Genomic DNA, 21,825 nt, shown 5'->3' on the forward strand with positions numbered 1-21,825 from the left:
TATTATTTTTGCCTTCATTAAAATAACTAAACCTTCACAAGTGGTTGCGTTCTCATTATCGTGTCTGTTAAACGATCCTGAGACGTTCAGGGCGTTACAGAGTTAGAGTCGGCGTTGTTGACGTTGGCAGTGATGTCAGTATAAAGAAGTTGAATATATTTAAGGAGGCAGGGGCCAAAGTTCAGGCGACTCAGGAGCGCAAAGAGGTATGTCTAGCTAAGAGATTCAAATGCCTTGTCAATATCGGCCAGCAAGAGTGCAGCCGGCTCCCCCAGGCGGTCTACTGATGCAATGGCGTTGTGTACACGGCGTATGTTGTGTCGTGTGACGTGGCCAGGCATGAAGCCAGCTTGGTCTGGATGGACTAGGTCTGAGATATATGGGACTATGCGATTGGCTATGACCTCAGCGAGAAGCTTGGCCTCGACGTTGAGGTGTGATATTGGGCGATACAAGGCATGGTGTTCGGGGGGTCTGCCCGGCTTTAGAAATACCACTATTTCCGCAGGGCGCCAGTCCGTTAGGAGGCTCTGTTCATCCAAAGTGGCATTAAGTGCTGCTAGATACAGGGTTGTGAGTATGGATTGATATTTCTTATGAAATTCACATGAAAAGCCATTGGGGCTGGGCGCCTTATCCCGACGCATCTCGGACAGTGCTGCCTGGAGTTCATCTGTTGTTATTAGGGCATCCAGTTCCTCTCTTGCAGAGACTGTGACGACACGCAGAGGCATGTCATCTATGAACATATGGAAAAAGTGTGGTGAGATAGTCTCTCGGGGGCATACAAATCTTTATACTAGTCTGCAAAGCTTGCTGCTATTTGTAGGGGATCTGTAAGAATCTCTCCAGCGGGGTCACGGATGCTCAGAGTAGCGAGGGGGCAAAGCACCCTCTGACAGAGGTGAGGCAATAGTGTGCTGGTTTTATCTCCCCACTGGCATATCCTGCTATGGGTAGCTAGAGATGCTACTCTAGCCTCGTCCATGAGCTCACTGACATAGATCTGCTGAGCATGAAGCAGTTGCCGACGTGCGGCGTGTCTGTCTTCCCCCCTACTCCTACGCTCTGCATTTAGAAGCTGGGCTTCTAACTGTGTCAGGTTTTTTACGGCGCTGCCTAGACTGTCCTGCACAGTATGAAATATCCACCCCCCAAAGTGTTGGCTTCATGGCCTGCCATAGAGTCGTGGGTGACTCAACCGTCCCAGTGTTGTGGGAGAAATATTCTGTGATGCCATTGTGCGTAAGGGTCCTGTATTTTTCATCATGTAGGTGCCATTGCCGCCCAGAGTCTATGAACATGTGCAGCTGATATGAAAACATAATCTATACGGGAGAAGGACCCGTGTGTGCTACAAAAATATGTGTAGCCTAAGTCAGTAGGGTGCAATTGTAGCCAGGTATCGACCCAATCCAGCCTCTGCACCAGGGACCGCAACATCGACTCGCTCTTTTCCGCTGGTCTGCATGCGAGGCACCATCTATCCATATGGTTACATAGAGTATCATTCCAATCACCCCCAACTAAAGTCAGACCCGGGGGAATTTCGGTCCACAGCCTCATCAAACGTTCCGTTAGACTCCATGTAAGAGGCAGAGGGGCATACATACTACCCAAAACGAGCAACTCACCATACAATGTGCCCATGACAATGATGTATCTGCCCAGGGTATCAGCCAATGTTTTATCGTGGAGGAAGGGGATTCTGCTGTGGATCAGTATAGCTACTCCGCATGAGCCCCTAGTGAATCCAGAGTGGAAGGCCCGTACAAACCCAAATTGTCTCAGAAATAGGATCCTATTTCCCAGTAAATGTGTTTCCTGTACCAATATGATATCAGCTTCATACCATTTAGCTTGGCGTAGGACAGCCCCCCTTTTAACATTATCTAGCAATCGACGGACATTCCATCTGACAACGCGAAGGCACCTTTCATATAATCCAGACATATCTAGGGACGTGGCTGACGATGATGTGTGTGAGCAGGAGACAATCTATGATAGGCATAGACATTGGCATAGCATCTAGATTCTGTAAAGGCATCACACTAACAACAAAAAGCAATAACTTTCCCAAACTCCAACCCCATCCCTCCCACCCCAATACCTCATAAACGTTGAAGCATCTATCGCGGCCTGATAGGTGTCCCAACTCCAACGGAGGTCGAGAAAAACCTCCAGACAATGTATCCCTACGTGGCTTCCCCTAGACATATATATGTCTCCAAACTTAAGGGAAAGTGTTAATAAAAGTAGCCCCTGATATTATACCGTCGGTGGTGTAGACAAATTATTCGTAATCAGAATTAACTAGCTTGAAGTCCTTCACGTGTTGTCCTCTGTGGATTGGATGTGGGATTTGCTATGCGATTTGGAGCGTCTCTTGGATCGTGATCTGTGGCACTGTTTTCCAGAGACCAGGGGCGACCCATGGCCTGGGCGCCCTGACGAAGAGTTAGAATCAATTCTAGATGGAGTATGTTGTTTGAACCTGACATTCTTGTCTGTCCCGGTGAAAACCTCTTCTGGAGATTCAAAGAAATATGTCTGCGATTTCTATAAGACTCACAGCCTGGCCGGGAACAGCAGGGAATACTGGAATTTGAGTTTCGCAGTCGAGCTTTAGCCTCCGGGAAGGTTTGTCGGCGCGGTTGGACTAGCCTTGTATAGTCCGGGAGTATCGTGATAGGGTGTGAGGAATAGTTGAGGGACTCCTTGAGTCTGCCTGTTGCAGGATGACATCTCTGTCTTTAAAGTTTAAGAATCTAGCAATAATAGGCCAGGAGCGAGCGCCAGGCAGTGGCTTCTGTAATAGGGCTGGATGCGCACGCTCAACAATAAAGCGAGGGGATAAAACCCCAGAGGGGAGCCAGTCCGTCAGCCATTTGACCAGAAATCCCTCCATGTCACTGCCCTCGCAGCCTTCGGGGAACCCAACAAAGCGAAGGTTATTTCTGCATACACGCCCCGCCGCATCTTCAGCACGTGTTGCCAGGCCCTTCACGACGAACTCCAAGGCGAACACCTTCTTCCGATGTGTAGTCACCATACCCTTCACTGTCGATAAACTGGATTTGACCTCAGTTATGCGCTGTACTGCGTTGCGAAGATTTTGCCTGAGGAGCTTGACATCGGATCCGTCTACTCCTAATTTAGCCTCCAGCGTGTCTCTGGACTGTGTTATGGCCTCTAATATGGCAGCATTGTCTGGCATAGATGGCTTCAGATTACCTGTAGCTTGAGCCAAGGCTGCGGCACCGCCATATGTATCCATGGTACCCTCTTGTGCCGTTGCACTAGGAAGTTTATCTTTGGTCATGGTGCAAATATATGTCGCAGGAACAATCACGGCAAGCACGCTGAGTGTGGAAGAAAGTATATATGGTGGGACCAGTTCAAAAAGGCAATGGGGGCGCTGAGAAGGTTGAAGGGTGCACCCGGAAGTTGCTGCGTCAAAGGGAGCGGGAGCCCTCAATTGAGCGCGAACATAGGTCACGATGGCATGTCCCTGGCCACTACATACAACATTAGCGTAAAGTGTCTGTAAGTCGTGATGCCAATGTCCACAGTACCGGGCTGGCCCCTTCCATGCAGCGAACCTCAGCTTAGTGATACCAAGTGTCTCAAGATTCATAACTCACACCACACGCTGTAGTAGAGGGAGGGGGCCATTCTCCCTTGTCAGCATGATCACCAGTTTATCTCGCGGAGGGAGAGACAGTTTCAGGTTTCCCCAGCCTCCAGTCACAGCACGGCCTGCACGGGTCTCACAGGCTCAGAGTTGCCAGGTATATGGACGTCTGCTCAGGAGTGGTGTATCCAGCTGGATATCTCACAGCTGTCCCCCCGATAGATAAGGCGTTCCCTGATTCACAGCGATCAGCGCTGCCACACGGCAACAAGAGCGCCTCTGCAGCAGTCGCCGGCAGCCCAAGCGAAACCGCGGGTTCTGCCTGTCAGCACAGGATGTCCCTCCGTACGCCTTGCTGGGCCACGCAGATCAGGAGCAGGCACACTGTGGCCCGACAAGGCCACCGAGTCTTAGATGGGCTCCTTATGGCGACCGCTGCCACCCAGCTGCCAGTGCCTCACCTCCTGCATGCAGCAAGGTGACACAGCAGTTTTGTCGGCGTGCCGGGTTCCCTCCGCCCCTTACGCAAGGCCGGGGATCCCCAGGCCTCAGTCACTTCCCAGCTCCTGATTGCTTCAGCAGCTCGAGGGACGGGTCTGGCACAGCTCATGAGGAGCAGCCAAGTATAATTAATACCCACATAGGACAGGGATATTGTGTTGAGGGCCGATACAGAAGGATTAATAGATGGATTGCAACGGGGCTACAGGAGCTCGCTTACAGTGTGTCCTCCATGTTGGACTGCTTGGCCACGCCCCCCAGCACTTATTATTTAAACATCATTATTACATATATACTTTTTGGTCTTTTGGACTTATAATTTTGCACTTACCATATTATACATAGTGTGTAGCATCGGTTTATGACAGCATCTCTTTATGGTGGCAGACATATGTAGCTATAGAATCCTGTTAAGCTGTTATAATGGTGAAATAATGTAAAAATGATTTTCCTTGAAAAAGTCTGGATACCCTTAAGGACAAAACATTTGTTGTCTGAATACTGAAATTACAGAATAAGTCTAAAGATAGAACAACATTTCCTTGGGGCCACTATGTAAGGAATGGACGCTGTGAACGTTGTTTTATCCTTATGCTTCTAAACTGCTTGAAATCGCTTTGCACTAACCTAAACAAAGATGTACTCTCTTCCATCTTGAAGTGACACCCTAAAAGTCTCACATTAGTGATACAGCTTGACTTGTCATAATACTACCCCTCCATGAGGCATCCAAAAGGGAAATAAAACCCCCTCACTCTTCTGCACCCAACACCCCACCTTCTTGTACGACTACCGTTGAATATATGATACATATCATACATTCATCAGCCAGTTGTAGCAAAGACCATGCAAAACTTTTCCAGCACTCCATCCAACCACACTCTCCCACATATTACTATTGAAATCTAATCACTCAAAAGACCAGCAGAAAGGTCTAGTGCTTGCAGGCATGCCTTTAAGGGAATGCAGGCTGGCCCACCAACAAAAAATGTAGTGATTTCCATACAGTTTAGAATTACATTTGAGCCCTCCACCCATCACCAGGTAGCCTTTTCATCACCATTACATTCCATAGCCTCAATTGTCAGTTTGGTAGAGAATGAACCTCTAAGAGCTGCAAAATCCAGACCTGATTCGAGGGCCTCATATTTTTGCTTGGAATCAATGTTAAAATCCGAGACCTACTCATGGGTCTTCTATTATTAGGTATCATATCACCTCTTTAATCGTGCATGAAGCTATTCCTCTAGGCTATCAGATTATCACACAGAAATCGCATAGGCAAAAGAGGAGGTGGCCTAGCTGTTTTGTTCAGGCAAACATTAAATATCACTAAAACTGACAACATTTCTATGCAAGGTTGTGAGGCCCTCTTCAGTAGATGCAACCCTACACCATCTTTCTCCTGCAACTTCCTGCTCCTTTACAGACCCTCACCTAGCAATGCAACATTTTCAGGAACACTTCCAGACAAGGTTTCTAACCTTATCACACAGCACTCCAACCTATGCATTCTGGGTGACCTCAACATTTGGTTTAACAAACCCAATATGCCCTATCCAAAAACTATCATCACTGGCCTAGACGCACTGAACCTGCATCAGTTCATCCACAAATCCAAACACATTGCTGAACACATCCTAGATGTAAGTTTTGCAAATACAGAACTAGTTACCTTTCAAACAATGACTCCACTTACTTGCTTTCCAACATAAAACAACCCTAAGCGACACACCTAAAACCACCTTACGTGCATCCACCTATCGACTGTGGAACAAACTCAAGTTTGAACATTTAGAAACACAGCTAACATCCAGTACAGATCTAGACACAATAAATTCAGTTAACAAACTATATGAGTGGCTACAGGAAGCTTTTGATATCCTAATACCACTAAAAATGTCACTACAGAACAAAAGGAAACGGGCACCTTGGAGAAATACAAACCTGAAAGAGAGTAAACAACAAATTAGAAAGCTGCAACATGCCTGGCTCAAAACAAACACCAAATCAAAAAACTATGTTTACAGAAACTTAACAGATTATACAAGTCGGCTATCAAAAGAGCTAAAAAAAAAGATACTATTCAGACAGAATTCAAAATGCTTAATGTGCAAATAAAGAAATCTCCAAAATTCTCACTAAATTTAGCAAACCAAATTGCCTAGAAAGAGCTCATCCTATTACTCAAGATTTCACAGACAAACTGGCAAATCATTACACAGCCAAAGCAGACACATAGGACTCATATTTAAAGCAAAGAAAAACCACCAGCCCCAACCCTTTCCAAAACAACAATCCAAAAATATGCTAACCAGCCTCCAAATTCCTTCCAGCAAATGTCACACAATGAATTTATGGACCTGGTCAAAGCAAGCAGGCCTGCCGGCAGCTCTTCTGACAACTGTCCACCACAAACGTTCAAGAAAATTCTTTTAACAGCCTCTACTGCCACATCAGTAGGAAGAATCATCAACAATTCCTTAACTATGTGAATATTTCCAGAAGAACTAAAAAAGTCATACATACACCCATTACTAAAGAAAACAAACCTGGACTCGCTGAACACCGACAACTACAGACCAAGTACAAATGTGCCTTTCCCGCGCAAACTGATAGAAAGAGTAGCATTCACCCAAATGTAACAATTCATTGAAGAGAATGCCATAATTTCAGACTTCCAAACGGGATTCCATCCCGGAAGAGGCACAGAATCTGCCCTCATTGTCTCATGGTATGACCTTAAGAACACAGTTGACCGGTACGGGGTTGCTGCACTTCTTCTCTTGGACTTCTCAGCTGCCTTTGACACGGTTGACCATAACACTCTAATAAAAAGACTCTATGAAGCTGGCATAGAGGGGACTGATCTCAACTGGATCACATCCTAATTCACAAGAGAACTAATGTCATCCATAACCCCCTTTCGCTTCACAAAAGCAGGGGTCCCTCAAGGCTCTATCATCTCACCCATGCTTTCCAACATCTACATGAAGTCATTACTGGCACTGATCAATCAATTTCACCTCATGTGCTATATTTATGCAGATGACACACAAATACTCCTTCAACTGGAATGCCCCACAGACATTGAAAACTCACCAACTTTCCGTTGTCTCATAGTCGTGCATCCATCTCAAATTGACTGCTTCCAAAATGGAAATACTCACATGTGGCTGGGAACAACGCTTATAGTTTCAAATGAAGTAATTAACCTCGGAATGACCTTGAACTCCAAGCTATCACTAAATGCCCAAGTGGACAAACTAGCAAGATCACGCTTTGTTACTATAAACACTCTGCAATGCATCTTCCCCCACCTGGGATTCACACACAAGATCCAGGCTACCAACTCTCTTGCTCTGTCCAAACTCAATTACGCCAATAGACTCTACCACGGATCACCTATAACAACAATGACAAATTCAGAACTCTGCTGCCAGACTACTCTTACATATAAAACTGCAAGCCCACATCTCCCGTGCCTTGAAAGCCCTAAATTGGTTACTGGTTGGCAGAAGATCCACTTTCATGCTGCTTTGCATCACCCACGAAGCTATACATGGAATAGAACTGCTCTTCATAAGGAATAAAATCACAAAATACATTCAACAAAGGAACCTCTTCTCGCATGACACCTCTCCTCAAAATCCTACCATAAGGGGAAAAAACATGGGTGGCACATCCTTCTCTGTTCAAGTAGCCAATCTTTGGAACTCCTTACTCCCAAACATAAGGTCCACCCATAACCACCTTATCTTCAGATACTACTCAAAAATTGGCTCTTCCCCACATAACCACCATACTCAAACATAAATATACAGCATATCCCTCTGTATATAAGCATTTATTTGGACTAGAAATGTGTACCTGCATATGTTTATCGCTTTGTATAAACATGTATAGTAATTATGTTTTTTAAAGATATAGATACTCGTTAGTTCTGATTAACAAATGTACATATTACTTCTAGTTACATTATTCTATGTTTAACATGTATATAAGTGACTGCATAAATAAGTACATCTTTTATCATAACTATTTATCTACAATGTCTTCACTAGTGAATTACAAAAATAAACACAAACAAATAAATGTATTTGAAGTACAGCAACACTTGAAAGTCTGAGTTTATTAAATGCAACTTTAATCTACATACATTACATTCCTTATACATATCAATGGCGTAACGAAAGTGTAAGGCCCCCACCCCTGCAATGTACACGGAGGGGCCCGCTCCTGTATTTAATACGGAGCGCTCACGTCTAAGTACTGTGCTGAGGGGTCTATGTTACGCCCATGATACATATACTTATGTATCTTTATATTTATTACTTTGCTTCTAATTCAGCATATCCAATGCACTACTCTTTATCTCACCTTACATCTCTAGCAATATATCCTCTACCTCCACTCTGACTCATCTCAAACCTCATTCCACTACTTTCTCCAACGCACTACCCTATTTCTCACCCTGAACCGCTCTCAATATATCCTCTACCTCCAGTTTCCCATTCATCCAAAACCGCATACCACTACTATGATCCCCAAAATAACCCTTTCTAGACTCTTCCCTCCCTTACTCCTCTTTGCATCATCTCATACCTCTTTTACTATGCAGATCTCCAAAACAAGCCTTTCTAAACTATTCCCTCTGACGTTTTCACCCCACCTCCCCATTACTCATCCCAAACCCCCTCCAATCACTATGAACTCCTAAAAAAATCCACTTTTGTAGACCCTTCCTTCCCTCCACTATTCCTTTTGCAATGCAAATAACAGACTAACATGTCCACTGCTCAAATCAAATTAATTTCAAATTTCTCTACACTGATTCAGCAATAATCGTTTTTGTGTTCCAGAGTAGCCTGCTACTCCCCGGAAAGTGGTACAATACCTCCTCAGAAACGCTATATAAATGCAAACCCTTCCCTCTTCCATCCCTCCACTATCCTTTTCAATCCATATAACAGACTAACATGTCCACCGCTCAAATTTATTTCATATTTCCCAAGACTAATTCACCACTGATCCTTTTCTGGTTCCAGAGTAGCGCGCTACTCACCAAACAGCAATTCAACTGCTTATCAGGGGTAGCAAGCGCTACATAAATGCAAGCCTTTTCCCCTTCATTCCCTCCAGTATCCTTCTCAATCCAAATAACAGACTAACATATCCACCACTCAAATGAAGTTCATATTTCACTATACTAATTCACCACTAATCCTATTTAGGTTCTGGAGTAGCATGCTACTCGACGAAAAAGTGTGTTTCGACGCCTTGTCTGGGGTAGTAAGCACTATATAAATGCAATTATTATTACAATTATTTGTGATCTGTATTCTTTATTGCTAATCATGTTTATGAGATACTTTATGTATTTTGCTTAATAAATCTTCACAAAAACCTCTAAAATCGTGACCTGTGTCTGGCATTTTTACTGAGAATGTCATAATCTCGATTACTGAATTAAGACCATTTGGATTAGAGACAGGTCCAATTGGGGAGCACCAAAGTTGGTATAGGGCCTACATTGCTCCCGGTCCAAGTCGGTTTTGTGTATCGGTAGTGTTATGAGAAGACTGGTTTGCGCGCCGACAAGTCCTTATGACTTTTTCTGTGGGTCTTGCTGATAGTCATAGTTAAGATGATAAATCTAGGTGCATTTCACAATTATAAAAGGAGTCATCGAGGCGAATAAATGCCACAGGGACTGTCGGCCTCCATGTAAGGTGGACTATGAAAATACCTTTCTGTCTGTCATCACCCTATCAGTAAACTAGAGATGAAATAGTCCTCTCTCATTGTTGTACTACTTTTGCTTCATGTCTAAATCAGATTTTTAAACTATAGTGCCTGACAAATAAATGGTGCGTGTATCTTTTTTTAAACTCCACAGATTCGGCTACTGAAAACAAAATCAGAACTGGAGGCTATACAGGCGGGAATAAAAATGATGCAGCGTGAATGGGCACGTGAGGAAGTGAGTCACACTTTTTGTTTTCTCTTTTACATTTTTACATTGGAGCAGAATGTACCAGGGCTAGAAATTGAAGAAATGTCAGTTTCCTTTTCGCTCGAGGGGATAGCGGAAGTGATGTGGCATTTGTTTAGACCCACCTGTGAGTCTTTTGGGGCCTAGAGGCAGACGTTACCCCTACGTCCTAACTTCCTTGTACCAGTCACTTACTTATGAGGTGATTTCACTCATAAGTAAATGACTGTGACGAGGACCAACGGACGAACGATAATGAGGTTTACTAGAAAGTAACCGGGGCAATTGGTGCCCTTCTGTCAGGTGGGAACTCTCACAGTTTCCTTGGTTCTTATCGCTCACTGAACTCAACGCTACACTGACATCCACCCTTTCACCTGTCTGTCGCTACCCACTCTCAAGTCTCAATACAATTGGCGATTTCACATCATATGATGAATCTTCTTACAAAGCAACGAGGTTCACTTGTTTCTATAGGTTAGTCATTTTGATCATAAACCATTTGACTGCTATGCACTACAGTGCTTTTTCACCATTATGCTTAATCAAGAAAAAAACTTGCAAGCTGGCATCAATAAAACAAAATGAAAAATTTCCTAGCTTTCTTAACGGAAATTTCAATTGTATTAAAGATATGGAGGCGAGGATTAGGCTATTCTTTCTCTGTTTATTTCAACAGCAGCCATTTTAGAATAAACAGAACAACAACGAAGACTTCATATCCCTTGAAGCTCAGAGAAAACATTAAATTGCAGAACATGGCGTCTCTAGACAATCAGGCATCTCCTGGCTCCATAAGTGACGACGAGCCCTGCAGCGCTTCCTCTTTCTTCCTGCGACAAAGCCGACTGTGGAAGATCTTTACCCCTGTTTCGATGTCTCCGGACCTATGGATAAAGAAAGGAGTCGTAACCTTCTGTGTGCAGGGAAACTATCTCAAACACCTTAAAGCAAATTTAAAAGCAGGAAAACGCTTAACTTACATCATTACGTACGTCTCACAACCGGGGTGAATTTAGATTCATTCTAAGTGGTGGGCTAATCCTCGCCTCTGTGTCCTTATTGGAATTGAAACTATCCATTACGAAAGCTAGGAAATCTTTCATTCTATGTCAGGACACGTAGGCGAGGGTTAGGCTAGTTTAAAGCTTCTCACTACTAGGTATGCTGCTTTGCATCACCCACGAAGCAATGGAGGAGACTGGTTTAAAGTAAAACCTTTGAAAGGTGGAATCTGACTACCAGTCAGCCGCATTCAGGATGTCCTCCAAGCGGGCTCCTAGCGGGAAAGCTTTCGAGGCCATCGAGCCTCTGTCAGAGTGCGCACTGAATACCTTCGTGTCTATGCCGGCCTCGAGCATCACCCAGCGAACCCATCTTGCGATGGTTGGGGAAGAGACTGCCCTAAAGAGTTTTCTTAGAGCAATGAGCAGTTGGCACTCTCCATGCAGGCGTAGCTCTTCCGTCATGCTTTCATATGCCTTGATACATCTTACCACGCAAAGCTTGGGAAAGCTGGGTAGGAAATGACTTGTGAATGACACTTGGCCCTTCGCGATACGTGTCAGGTATCCATCCGGGGTAAAGGATCGCCCCGAAATATCAAGGGCCCTGACATCCGAGACCCTGTGGCAAGACACCAAGCACAACAACATGGCCAGTTTGGCCGACAACTGCTTGTGTGAAAGATTTGTTACAAGGCCAAGTGGAAAATAGGTTCAGGACCTTATTAACATCCCAGAGAACCGCATTTCTCGGTTCCGGAGGAAGAGAAAGGCGGATGCCCCACAGCAGCTTCGTCACTAATGGATGTTCCCCAACCAGATGGCCAGCTACAGACACGTGGCCAGCTAAAAGAGCAGAGCAGAAGGTATTGACCGTCCTGTAGGCCAGGCCTTCAGAAGCCAGTTATGCCAGAAAATTCAGGACGTGGACAATGTCTGCCCCCACTGGATCCAGACTCCGTTGCAAACACCAACCCATCCACCGAAACCAGGCCAACCTATACCGTTTACAGGTGCCATCCTACCAGGCTCTTGAGAGGAGCTCCGCAGCTTCTCTCGAAATTCCCAGGACCGTCTATCGATCCTGGTAATTCGCCATGCCATAAGCGGAAGAGAGTCGCACATGATCAAAGGGTGAGGACTGCCCGCTGGATCGCTCAGGAGATGAGGGAGCAGGTGTAGACAGATTGGAGAATCCCAAGAAAGTTCCATCAGAACTGGAAACCAAGCTTGCGCTCTTAAAACCGGGGTGATCACTACCAGCTCCACCTTCTGTCAATGGGCCTTGTGTCGTGAGCCGCATGATCATGGCAAAGGGGGAAAGGTGTAGCTCTGTTCCAACCCCAATCCTGAAGGAACGGATCTGTGGCTGTCGCCCCTGGGTCTGGTCTCCAACTGAAGTACCGGGGAAGCTGATGGTCAAGGCGTGATGCAAAAAGGTTGGAAGAGAACAGTCCCCACAGATCCTGTCAGTCCCGAAACATTGGAGGAAAATGTTTCCATAGGCTCGAGTCCCAGAGATGGCGTGATTGCATGTCCGCTACCTGGTTGGACTCCCCCGGAAGATGCTCCGCTGTCACTGAGACCTGGTGCAACAGACAGTACTCCCAGAACTCTTTGGCTAGGTCCACCGGGACTTTGGAACGAGTCCCGCCCAGGTGGTTTATGTAATGGACTGCCGCCACATTGTCCATTTTTAGGAGGATGCAAGATTGAGCTATGTCCTTGGTCCAGCAACGGACTGTGAAGGATCCTGCCATCAACTCAATTCAGTTGATGTGTAATGCTGGCTCCTCGGCGGACCACCCTCCGCCAGTGGTGAACTCACCACAGCGTGCCTTCCAACTGGAACCACTGGCGTCTGACTTGATCACCAGGTCCGGAAGGGCTCCGAAGATGGCACGACTGTTCCACGCTTCCATGTGAGAGATCCAACAAAGTAGCGCCTCCTTCCCCTGCTCAGAAAGCGGAACCTGTTGGGCATGTGTCAAACCCCTGCATAAGTGGGACGCTTTGAGTCTCTGTAGGGCTTGAAAATGCAGAGGACCCAGAAAAATGGCTTGGCTGGAGGCTGACAGCAACCACACCACCCTGGCAATGCTGCGCAGAGAGGTCTGGGGTCTCCCTAGGAGTTGCCGAATCTCGTGACGGATCTTTGCTATTTTCCTGGACAGGAGGCTCAGGGTCGCCTCCACGGAATTTATCACAAACCCCAGGAACGTGATTGATTGCGTGGGCAGGATGCAGGACTTTGCCTGATTTATTATGAATCCCAACGACTGGAGGAGATCTTTTGCCAATCCAACTGCTGGGATAGAATCTGGGGACATTGGGCCATAAAAAGCATATCGTCCAGGTATATGATCATCCTGATCCCTTGTGATCTCAACCTTTCCACCACCGGGTGCAAGATTTTAGTGAATCACCACGGCGCAGAAGATAGACCAAAAGGAAGAGAGGTGAATTTGAAAGTTTGGCCTTGCCACTGGAACTGGAGGAAACAACGGTGAGGAGGAAAAATAGGCACTGTCAGGTATGCATACTTGAGGTCTAAGTGGACCATCCAATCATTGGGGCGCAAAAGGTCGCCGAGTAGGTGAATACCCTCCATCTTGAAGTGGCGGTACACCAACCACTCATTGAAAAGCCAGATACTGATGCAACCTCCTTCCCGCACCCGTCAAACCAAGAGCGTCTTGACAGACAAAAGAGGCACGTTCCCTCTAGCGGCCAGCGGACCGCAGTGCCCTCTCACTGGCTAATGAAACTGATTAATGCAGCCGCGTAGGAGCGGAAAACCGTTCCCGCGGCAGGGGGAGAAGCCGAGGCTTCAGAAATACCGCAATACCAAACAGCATACAAAATGTATTAAAAATGGTGTCACTTAATCAACAAGGCCACAGAACAATCCCCAAAATAACCTTCAAGAAGTGAGGCACTTAACTGACACTGAGGCTGCAGCAGCGAAGAAAGAGGAAACGCTGCAGGGCTCGTCATCAGTTATGGAGCCAGGAGATGCCTGATTGGCTAGAGACTCCATGTTCTGGAATGTAAGGTTTTCTCTGAGCTTCATGGGATATGAAGTCTTCATTGTTGTTCTGTTTATTCTAAAATGGCTGCTGCTGAAATAAACGGAGAAAGAATAGCCTAATCCTCGCCTCCGTGTCCTGACATAGAATTCAAATCTAGGAGCTATTTATCTCGCTTAATGAAACAAAGTTATAATTAGAAGTAAACTCCTTTATACCCACTCAAGCAATAAAAGGTTTCAGCACTTCTGTTTGTTGTGACATTAATTCAAATGCACCATTGTGATGTGTATCGCTGCTAACCCCCACTTGAACCATAACTCTACTCACACTAAGTACATGAGGCAAGAAAACCCTTTCTTCTTTCCTTCCTTCTTTCCTTTCCTTTCCTTTCCTTTCCTTTCCTTTCCTTTCCTTTCCTTTCCTTTCCTTTCCTTTAATTGCCTTTCCTTTCCTTTCCTTCCTTCCTCATAGTCATCTATCCATACTTTCACCCATCAATCCTTTCATTTATCCCCACCTTTACATTAATTAACCTTCCACTCATTCAGACTATAACCTGCTCTCACATCCACACATCCTCCCTCCCTTCCATCAATCATTCTTTTGACCTTACCATCCTGCCTTTCACCTTTTCTTCCTTATCTTTTACCTTTCCTTCCTTTTATTCTTCCTTTCTCCTCCCAGTCTTTCTTTCTCCTTCTATTTATCCATCGTTTGTCTTTCATCATTACTTTTTCAGTCTTACCTTTCTCTCATGCTTACTTTTTAGGTCTCGCCTGCATGGGCATGCGCTCTTGCTTGTGAGACGTTTGTGTTCTGTAATGGGCGTAGAACCTGCCCATTGATTACCATTTGTTTACAGCATTGTCACTCTTTTTTGTTCACAACTGATTGGGCAACATTTGTTATGCGTCATTCCTTTTCTTTCAGTGGTGCATGTGCCAAGCACTGAGTAATTCACTTTAATTAGTGCCCCTCAATTGGCCATTCTCTGCACTTTCTGTAATTCAGGTACTATTTATAAAAAAAAGTTATGGCGAGGTCAATGCTGGCCGCGGCACACCACTTTTTTTTACCTCCCCTCACTCTCCCCCATCCTGTTTTCCACCCTCCATCCTGTTTCTTCTGCTCATGCTGTGATTCAGGTGCTATTTACAAAAACACTAAAAAAACACTATGACGCGTTCAACGCTGGATGCATCCTAGCACGTTTTTTATACATTCCCCCACCTGCCCGATCCTGTTTTTTGTCTCCCCTCCATCCAGTTTCTTCTCCCACCTGCCATCCTTTCTGTTTCATGCTCCCTTTCTGTTCCTGGTTCTTCTCCTTCCATTGTAGGAAACTGGTCCTATGTTTCCGGTCCAGGGCGGACCTGGCCTGGCCTGACTGTTCCTATTGAGAGGAGGGTCAAGGCTGATTTGCATATGGCTGGGTCCAAACTGGAATGGCATGGTGAGCAAAAAAAACGATCTCTGGCTGGGGGTGAGTGTTTGACCTTATTCATCATTCTATCAATTGTTCTTTTGCATTTGTCACCCCGAGTGAGACGAGTATGCCCAGACATGGGCCTCATGCTCGCCATACCACTGGATGCAACATATCCTGGCTGTTGAGAGGTGATACCCTGAAACCAATCCTAGGATGCTTGTTTCCGGTCCAGGGAGGACCTGACGTGGCAGTTTGGGCTGGACCGTTCCCATGAGGAGCAGGGTCAAGACTTTTTTGCATATGGCTGTGCCCAAATTGTTATGGTGTGGTGAGCAAAAAAACGATGGATTTAGGCCCAGACCTCTTCCTTCCATCAATTATTCTTTTTGCAGTTGTAGCTCCAAGGGCCTTGACCGTTTACGTTTATTTACATACTAAAGTATCTCCATCTGTTACTTACTGATATGATTGACAACTTTGTCTAAGTTGACTTAGACTGCCAGAAAAGCATTTATATACCCCACAATGCTGTAATGATAAGGATTGTTTGCTGAGCGTGGCTGCTTCTCGTGTTTTTTTATCAACACAACTTCCCAATATTCCTTCTGTTACGCGCACAAACGTCTAGCTCTGACTTCTGTTGTGTGTCTGGAATGAACTTCATTATATAATAATCAGGCAAAACTATGTATTGCTCCATGAACATTCCTAGAGAAGAGTGGGTTGTTTCTGTAATCTCCCTCTGAAAATATTCCTTGTGTTATAAATAAAGTGGAGTCGCTGACGTATTTTGGGGCATATTATCAAGCACGGCGTTAAAATGATCGCCGCTTTAGCGGTAGAAAACTGCCGCTAAAGTGGCGATAATGGGCTTGATAATATGCCGCAGAGAATTCTCATAGAAGCCCATGTTCACACCAGAATATGGGCTTCTATGGGAATTCTCAAGGCCATATTATCAAGCCCATTATCGCCGCTTTAGCGGCAGTTTTCTGCCGCTAAAGCGGCGATCATTTTAACGCCGTGTCTTGATAATATGCCCCTACGTGTGTTGTTGCTCCCACACCTTCCATTCAACTCCCCCCACACACGACTCCCCCAGCCCAGCCCCATTACCCACCCACACCTAGTTGCAAAGATAACAGCTCGCCGATAGGCGAGACCTACTCGCTTTGCCAATGCTTATTCTGTTTGTCACTCTGTTTCTACTATTTTCGTGATTCATCCGTCTTTCTTTCTCTCTTTTCTTTGCTGTGCATGTCTGCTGACCTTCCATACTTCACCATCATTTATTGCCTAACAGTATTATTATGAGCACTGTGTGCCAGATCTGCAGGCAGAGAAGGCCTATAAATAGCCAATTAATGTTCAGTGTGACCTATTTTACCAACCCATGGCACCCATGCCCACCCCGCTTAAACTGCTTAAGTGGTGGATTCCCTACGCCCCTAACCGGGACTATTAACAAAACTAGTTCCTTTATTTTACTGAAGTAAACCACTTAGCTCTTGAGAGTTGCACAACCTCATGTCACCATCAGAGATGTCATCCTACATGGATGTATGTAATTAGTATGTTCGTTACACAGCGTAAAAGGCAATTGACAGAATGCTATGCATGCTATGTATGTATAGCATGGTTAGACAGAATAAACACACTTCATGTGATCTAATATCTTGGTGTCAAGAGTAAGTAAAGAATAGTGTTTAAGTGTGGCTAAATGAGAAGCAATTACTTTGAATCTCTAGCATTGGGAACAAGCACTGGCAAAGCCAATAGATTTCGCCTATGTGAGACCTATGAGTGGTGTCAATGTTTTTTTTAGACATGTTGCACACCAGCACGGGCTGCTGTGCAACGGGGCTTAAAGTATATAAAAGCAAAGAGCTATGGCACCGCCACCGCTGAACGCCTCATAGCGCTTTTTTTGTTAACTTTAAGCCATGTTGCACAGCAACATCTTTAAAAAGCATTACCAAAGCAACATAGGTCTCACAGAGCACGGGCTGCTGTGGAACATTGCTTTAAGTAAACAAAAACGTTCTATGAGGCTCTCAACAGGGCTGCGCAATAGCGCTTTGTTTTCATTTAATTTAAACCACATTGCACAGCAGCTCGCACTGCTGTGCAGTACGTCTAAAAAACATTGACAACACCAATAGATAAAACTTATTGGCTCTGCCAATGCTTCTTCACAAATTATCTTTGTCTCCATGTCTGAGACGGTGATGCAGTGAGCGCAAAACACTTGTGAGCCACATTTGTGTCCCTGAGCTTGCGGCTCCTTCGCTCAGGGCAGAGGAGCATCCACCACACTGCTAGGAAGCAGCAAAAGAAAGGAAAAAATAAAATGATAATAACCTAATGTTATTACTATTTTATTTTGAGCTCCTGCTGCAGGCGTGCGTGAGGAGGCAGGGCGGGGCGGGGCTGCAGAGCAGGGGAGGAGTGGTAGAACACTCCTGTGCTTAATGACTGTTTGGTCGGCCCTTTGAGGCCTCCCAAAACAGTCATGCGCCCTTCCCTGTTCTCCATGCAGGCTGCATTACAGCCAGCATGAAAACATGCCCACCCCTCCAACCCCTAGCTGAGCGCTGTGTCATGGTGCTCAGACCAATCACAATGCTGCATTGCAGCGCTGCGATTGGCTGCGGGCAGCGTGGGAGCCCGGTGCTTCCTGCTTGTCACAAGAAGCCATGAAAAGGATTTGACGGGACACAGGAGAGGTGGCGGCGGCGGCTGGCCAGCCGGTCGGGAGGAACGTGATTTTTAGGTCTCGCCTACGCAGCGCGCATGCGCTGCATAGGAAAGAGACCGTTAGTCATCGGCACAGCTTTCCCTGCAAAAACGTGCACGCGTTGCATTGCTTCCAATGGCAACGCATGCACGTCTGGAGATTCACTTGCGGGAGCGAGCAGCTGGCGCCATATGGTAGCAATTATCGCGCCTTGCTGCTCGCTCCCGCAAGGAAATCGCGCAGGCCCCCTCCTCTCTCCCATCCCCCTGCTGCCACGCGAGGCACGCGCGCTTGTACTTGTTTGTTTTCACCTCAGTCAGTTTACTTTCCCATTCATTGTTTTCGCTCTCATTTCATTTTCTCTCTGTGCTCATTCCGTTTTCTCCTTTATTTCGCTCCGTTTAGCTCTACACTCCCTACCACCCGCCTCCACCTCGAGCCCCTTATCTCGTCTGCTTGATTTCTTTTCTCCGCTATAAATAGGTGCTCTCCTTCCGGCTTGCTCTATCGGAGTCAAGTGTGTCAGCTACCCTTGTGAGACTGAGGGAGAGAAACGGGAGCCCTGGTGAGAACAGGCGCGTGGAAAATTCTCACACTCGGCTGCCGCGCGCCACGGCCGCTCGACTTCCTGTCTTTCTGCCTGTGACAGAACGGGGCTTCATCCAGCAACCGCCGCAGGCTTGGGCGGGCTCGGGGCAGGCAGGGAGTGGCTGGCGTGAGGCTGTGACGCGACCAGGAAGGCAGGTTTGTGTCCGCCATGTGCGCTTATATCAACGAAGATGGTGCGAGGGATGGAAGGGAAGCATAACAGTCTGGCATCCGAGGCAGGGAACGGGCTGCACCGGCACCTTCCAATGAAACATGTACAATGCATTGAAAGCACCGTCCGGAGCAATGAAAATACTGTTCGCCCACAGCATAGAGTACAGCATGGGGCGCATTTTCACAGAACATGTAAAGCAATGCAGGCAGTACGAGTGTCACTAACAGGTGCACAGCATAACAAGTATAGCGTTGGGTAGGGAGCATCAGCTCAGGCCACCGCCGTATAAAACAGGCCCTGCGCAGGCAGCAGCAGTGTAAGCAGGGCTCTAACAGGCAACATTTTGCCAGATCAGCAGCAGCGGTGTAAGGGGCGCGCGCACACCGATATTTCATACCATCCCGTGCGCAAAGACGCCAAACAAGTTATTCGCAAAACTAGTAATGAACAGGTTGCAACAGTGCGGCACCACACAAAGCGATCAACCGAGGCTCAGACCGGATGGAGTGCAAGCTTCCATCCTACAGAATCACGGGCTGCAGCAGTTCAATCTTTCCTAGTTAACCCGCGGAACAAGAACAGCCTAGGCCGCTGCAGCGAAAGTCAATTTCATACAAATGGAGCTGGTAATAAACGGTTGGCGCAAGCTTCACTGAGACATCCGACAAATAAAGCACTGCTAAGAGTAGTCCACGTTTCTATATACACCCAGAACTGGCATAGCCTCAGTGCCCATCAAGCTTCCATCACACTAGTGTTATGTTATAAACATGCACTGGCATGCATGCTAACTTAACATATCCATGCTGTGAAAGAACAACTCTGTCAAATAAACTTAACACAGAGGAGTCTGGTCTCTTAATAGAATGGAATCCGAGTCCCCCTGTTTTATCTTAGTTCTGGTTGAAAAAAACATAAATCAGGAAAACAACTGTCCTGGTATATTTTAGGAGGATCTGATTAAGAAATCACATGTGCCACCCACACTTCTGGTAGGTTACAGAAAATATAAAAGCATTCCTAAGGAATCAAAAACTGCCATGCCAGGTCCTCCATGGACCAGAAACAAGCATCCTAGGACCGGTTTCTGGGTTTCACCCCTCATCAGCCAGGATAGCTTGAATCCCGTGGCACAGTGAGCCCGGGACCCACGTCTGGGCATACCCGGCGCACTTGGGCGAGGAAGCAAAAGACACACAATTGATGGACGTAATGCGGAACAAATCAAAACATTCACCCCCAGTCAAGAGATCTGGGTTAAATCCATCATTCTTTTGCTCACCGTGCCAACCCAGTTTAGTGAGTATAGCCAGTGAGTATAGCCAGTTAATCCGACCGTCTCCAGGAAGATTTGGTGGCAGAGAAATAATATAGATGTCTACAAAAAACAGTGCGTGTGTCCTTAAGAGCTGCTTGACCGTCTGCATAGCTGATAACCCCAACATCAATCCACGCTTATGGTAGCCTCATGATCCTTACCCTGCCAGGAGTTTTCAGTGTGTCCCTTATGGCCTGTCCAGCCCTGATGATATATCCCAAATACTCAAGTTGAGATCTCGGTTGCCTCATCCATTCGCATTTCTGCCTCTTTTTTTTTTACTTAACAATTGCTTCTTGTTACAAATAAATTAAACGATTGTGCATACAAAATTAAAATTTAGTTTTACAAGCGCCCTTTGTCTTTTATAGCAATTTCTGTCATGAAGAATCCTTCTGTTGTTTTATTCCCTATAATCAAGAGGCATCTGGTAACATAGCAACAGGCCGTCCGCTTAGAGGCTGAAAAGATTCTTTTAGGATTCGTCCCCTCGTTGACAAGGGGTTTGGTAAAAGCAGAATCCAGTTTCCCGCAAAAGGACAATTGCATTTTACACGAATGGGAGAGCTGACAGAATGAACGCTCATTTCCCCCCCATGCTCAGTCCCTGCAATATAACACTTCTGCAGGGTGGAGAAGTGTGGCTCACTGGTTAGAGCAGGCAGACCCTGAAGCAGAGGTCAGACCCGGGACCAGGGTTCAATTCCCGACGCGGCAGGGTCTTGAGCTCAAATGTCCATGGACTCGATAATTCTCGCTTCGGTGCCTGACCTAATCATGGGTTCACACTCTGCAACTCTGGGCATTAAGCTTGCTTAATCTCCACAACCGCCACCCGCGGCGGGATGCCTGGCTTTCACCTTGGGGATGCCCTGTAGGGGCTATCTCACAGGGAAAAGCCAGGACGGGTTCCCAAGGCAAGCGCGGAGATACCCCTTCGGGGGTCGATTCAGGCGCTATATAAGAAACATAATAATAATCAAACCAAGATTTTTGAGGCCCAGACTGTTCATCTGAGCCAGGAATTGTCCATCTGCGTTCGCACTTTAGATGACGTGTTAAAAGGCTCATCAGCTCTCAATAACGGGCCATTTACATTTCAACACGTGCCTTCCATGGACAATAGACCTGTTCCTCTGCAGGAGTTGTGTGTGGCACAACTGTTCAGCAGAAGGCCCATTAATAATGATCCCATCAATTGCAGCCACCTGCTTTTCATCACTGCAGATGGTACATTGCAAAGTCCCAATAATGTAAACATGTTTCAATTACAGTTTGGTTGTGACATATTTAAGAGCAAACGGAAGTCTAGGGAAATTGGGCATTGACAACATATAAACAGAAGTCTAGAACCTCGGCTCTGTGAACCCGCATCTACTCATGGTGCCTTGCGAATTAAACAAATATTTATT

The 21,825-nt window shown here is 46.1% G+C and overlaps 1 protein-coding gene across 2 annotated transcripts in view; it reads left to right on the forward strand.

The window, feature by feature from the left end:
* Nucleotides 1–21,825, forward strand: part of LOC146805170 (E3 ubiquitin-protein ligase TRIM39-like) — a 476,909-nt gene that overhangs the window by 33,638 nt on the left and 421,446 nt on the right. For both annotated transcript variants that reach the window (XR_014967797.1, XM_085622362.1), the window contains exon 2: nt 10,035–10,118. Coding sequence is in view for 1 of the 2 variants with exons in the window: in XM_085622362.1 (XP_085478488.1) it covers nt 10,035–10,118 (84 nt within the window). In the remaining variant the exon portion in view is untranslated. The remainder of the gene's footprint in view (nt 1–10,034; nt 10,119–21,825) is intronic.

This window comes from Triturus cristatus, chromosome 8 (assembly GCF_964204655.1).
Source record: "Triturus cristatus chromosome 8, aTriCri1.1, whole genome shotgun sequence".
Classification (NCBI taxonomy): Eukaryota; Metazoa; Chordata; class Amphibia; order Caudata; family Salamandridae; genus Triturus; species Triturus cristatus.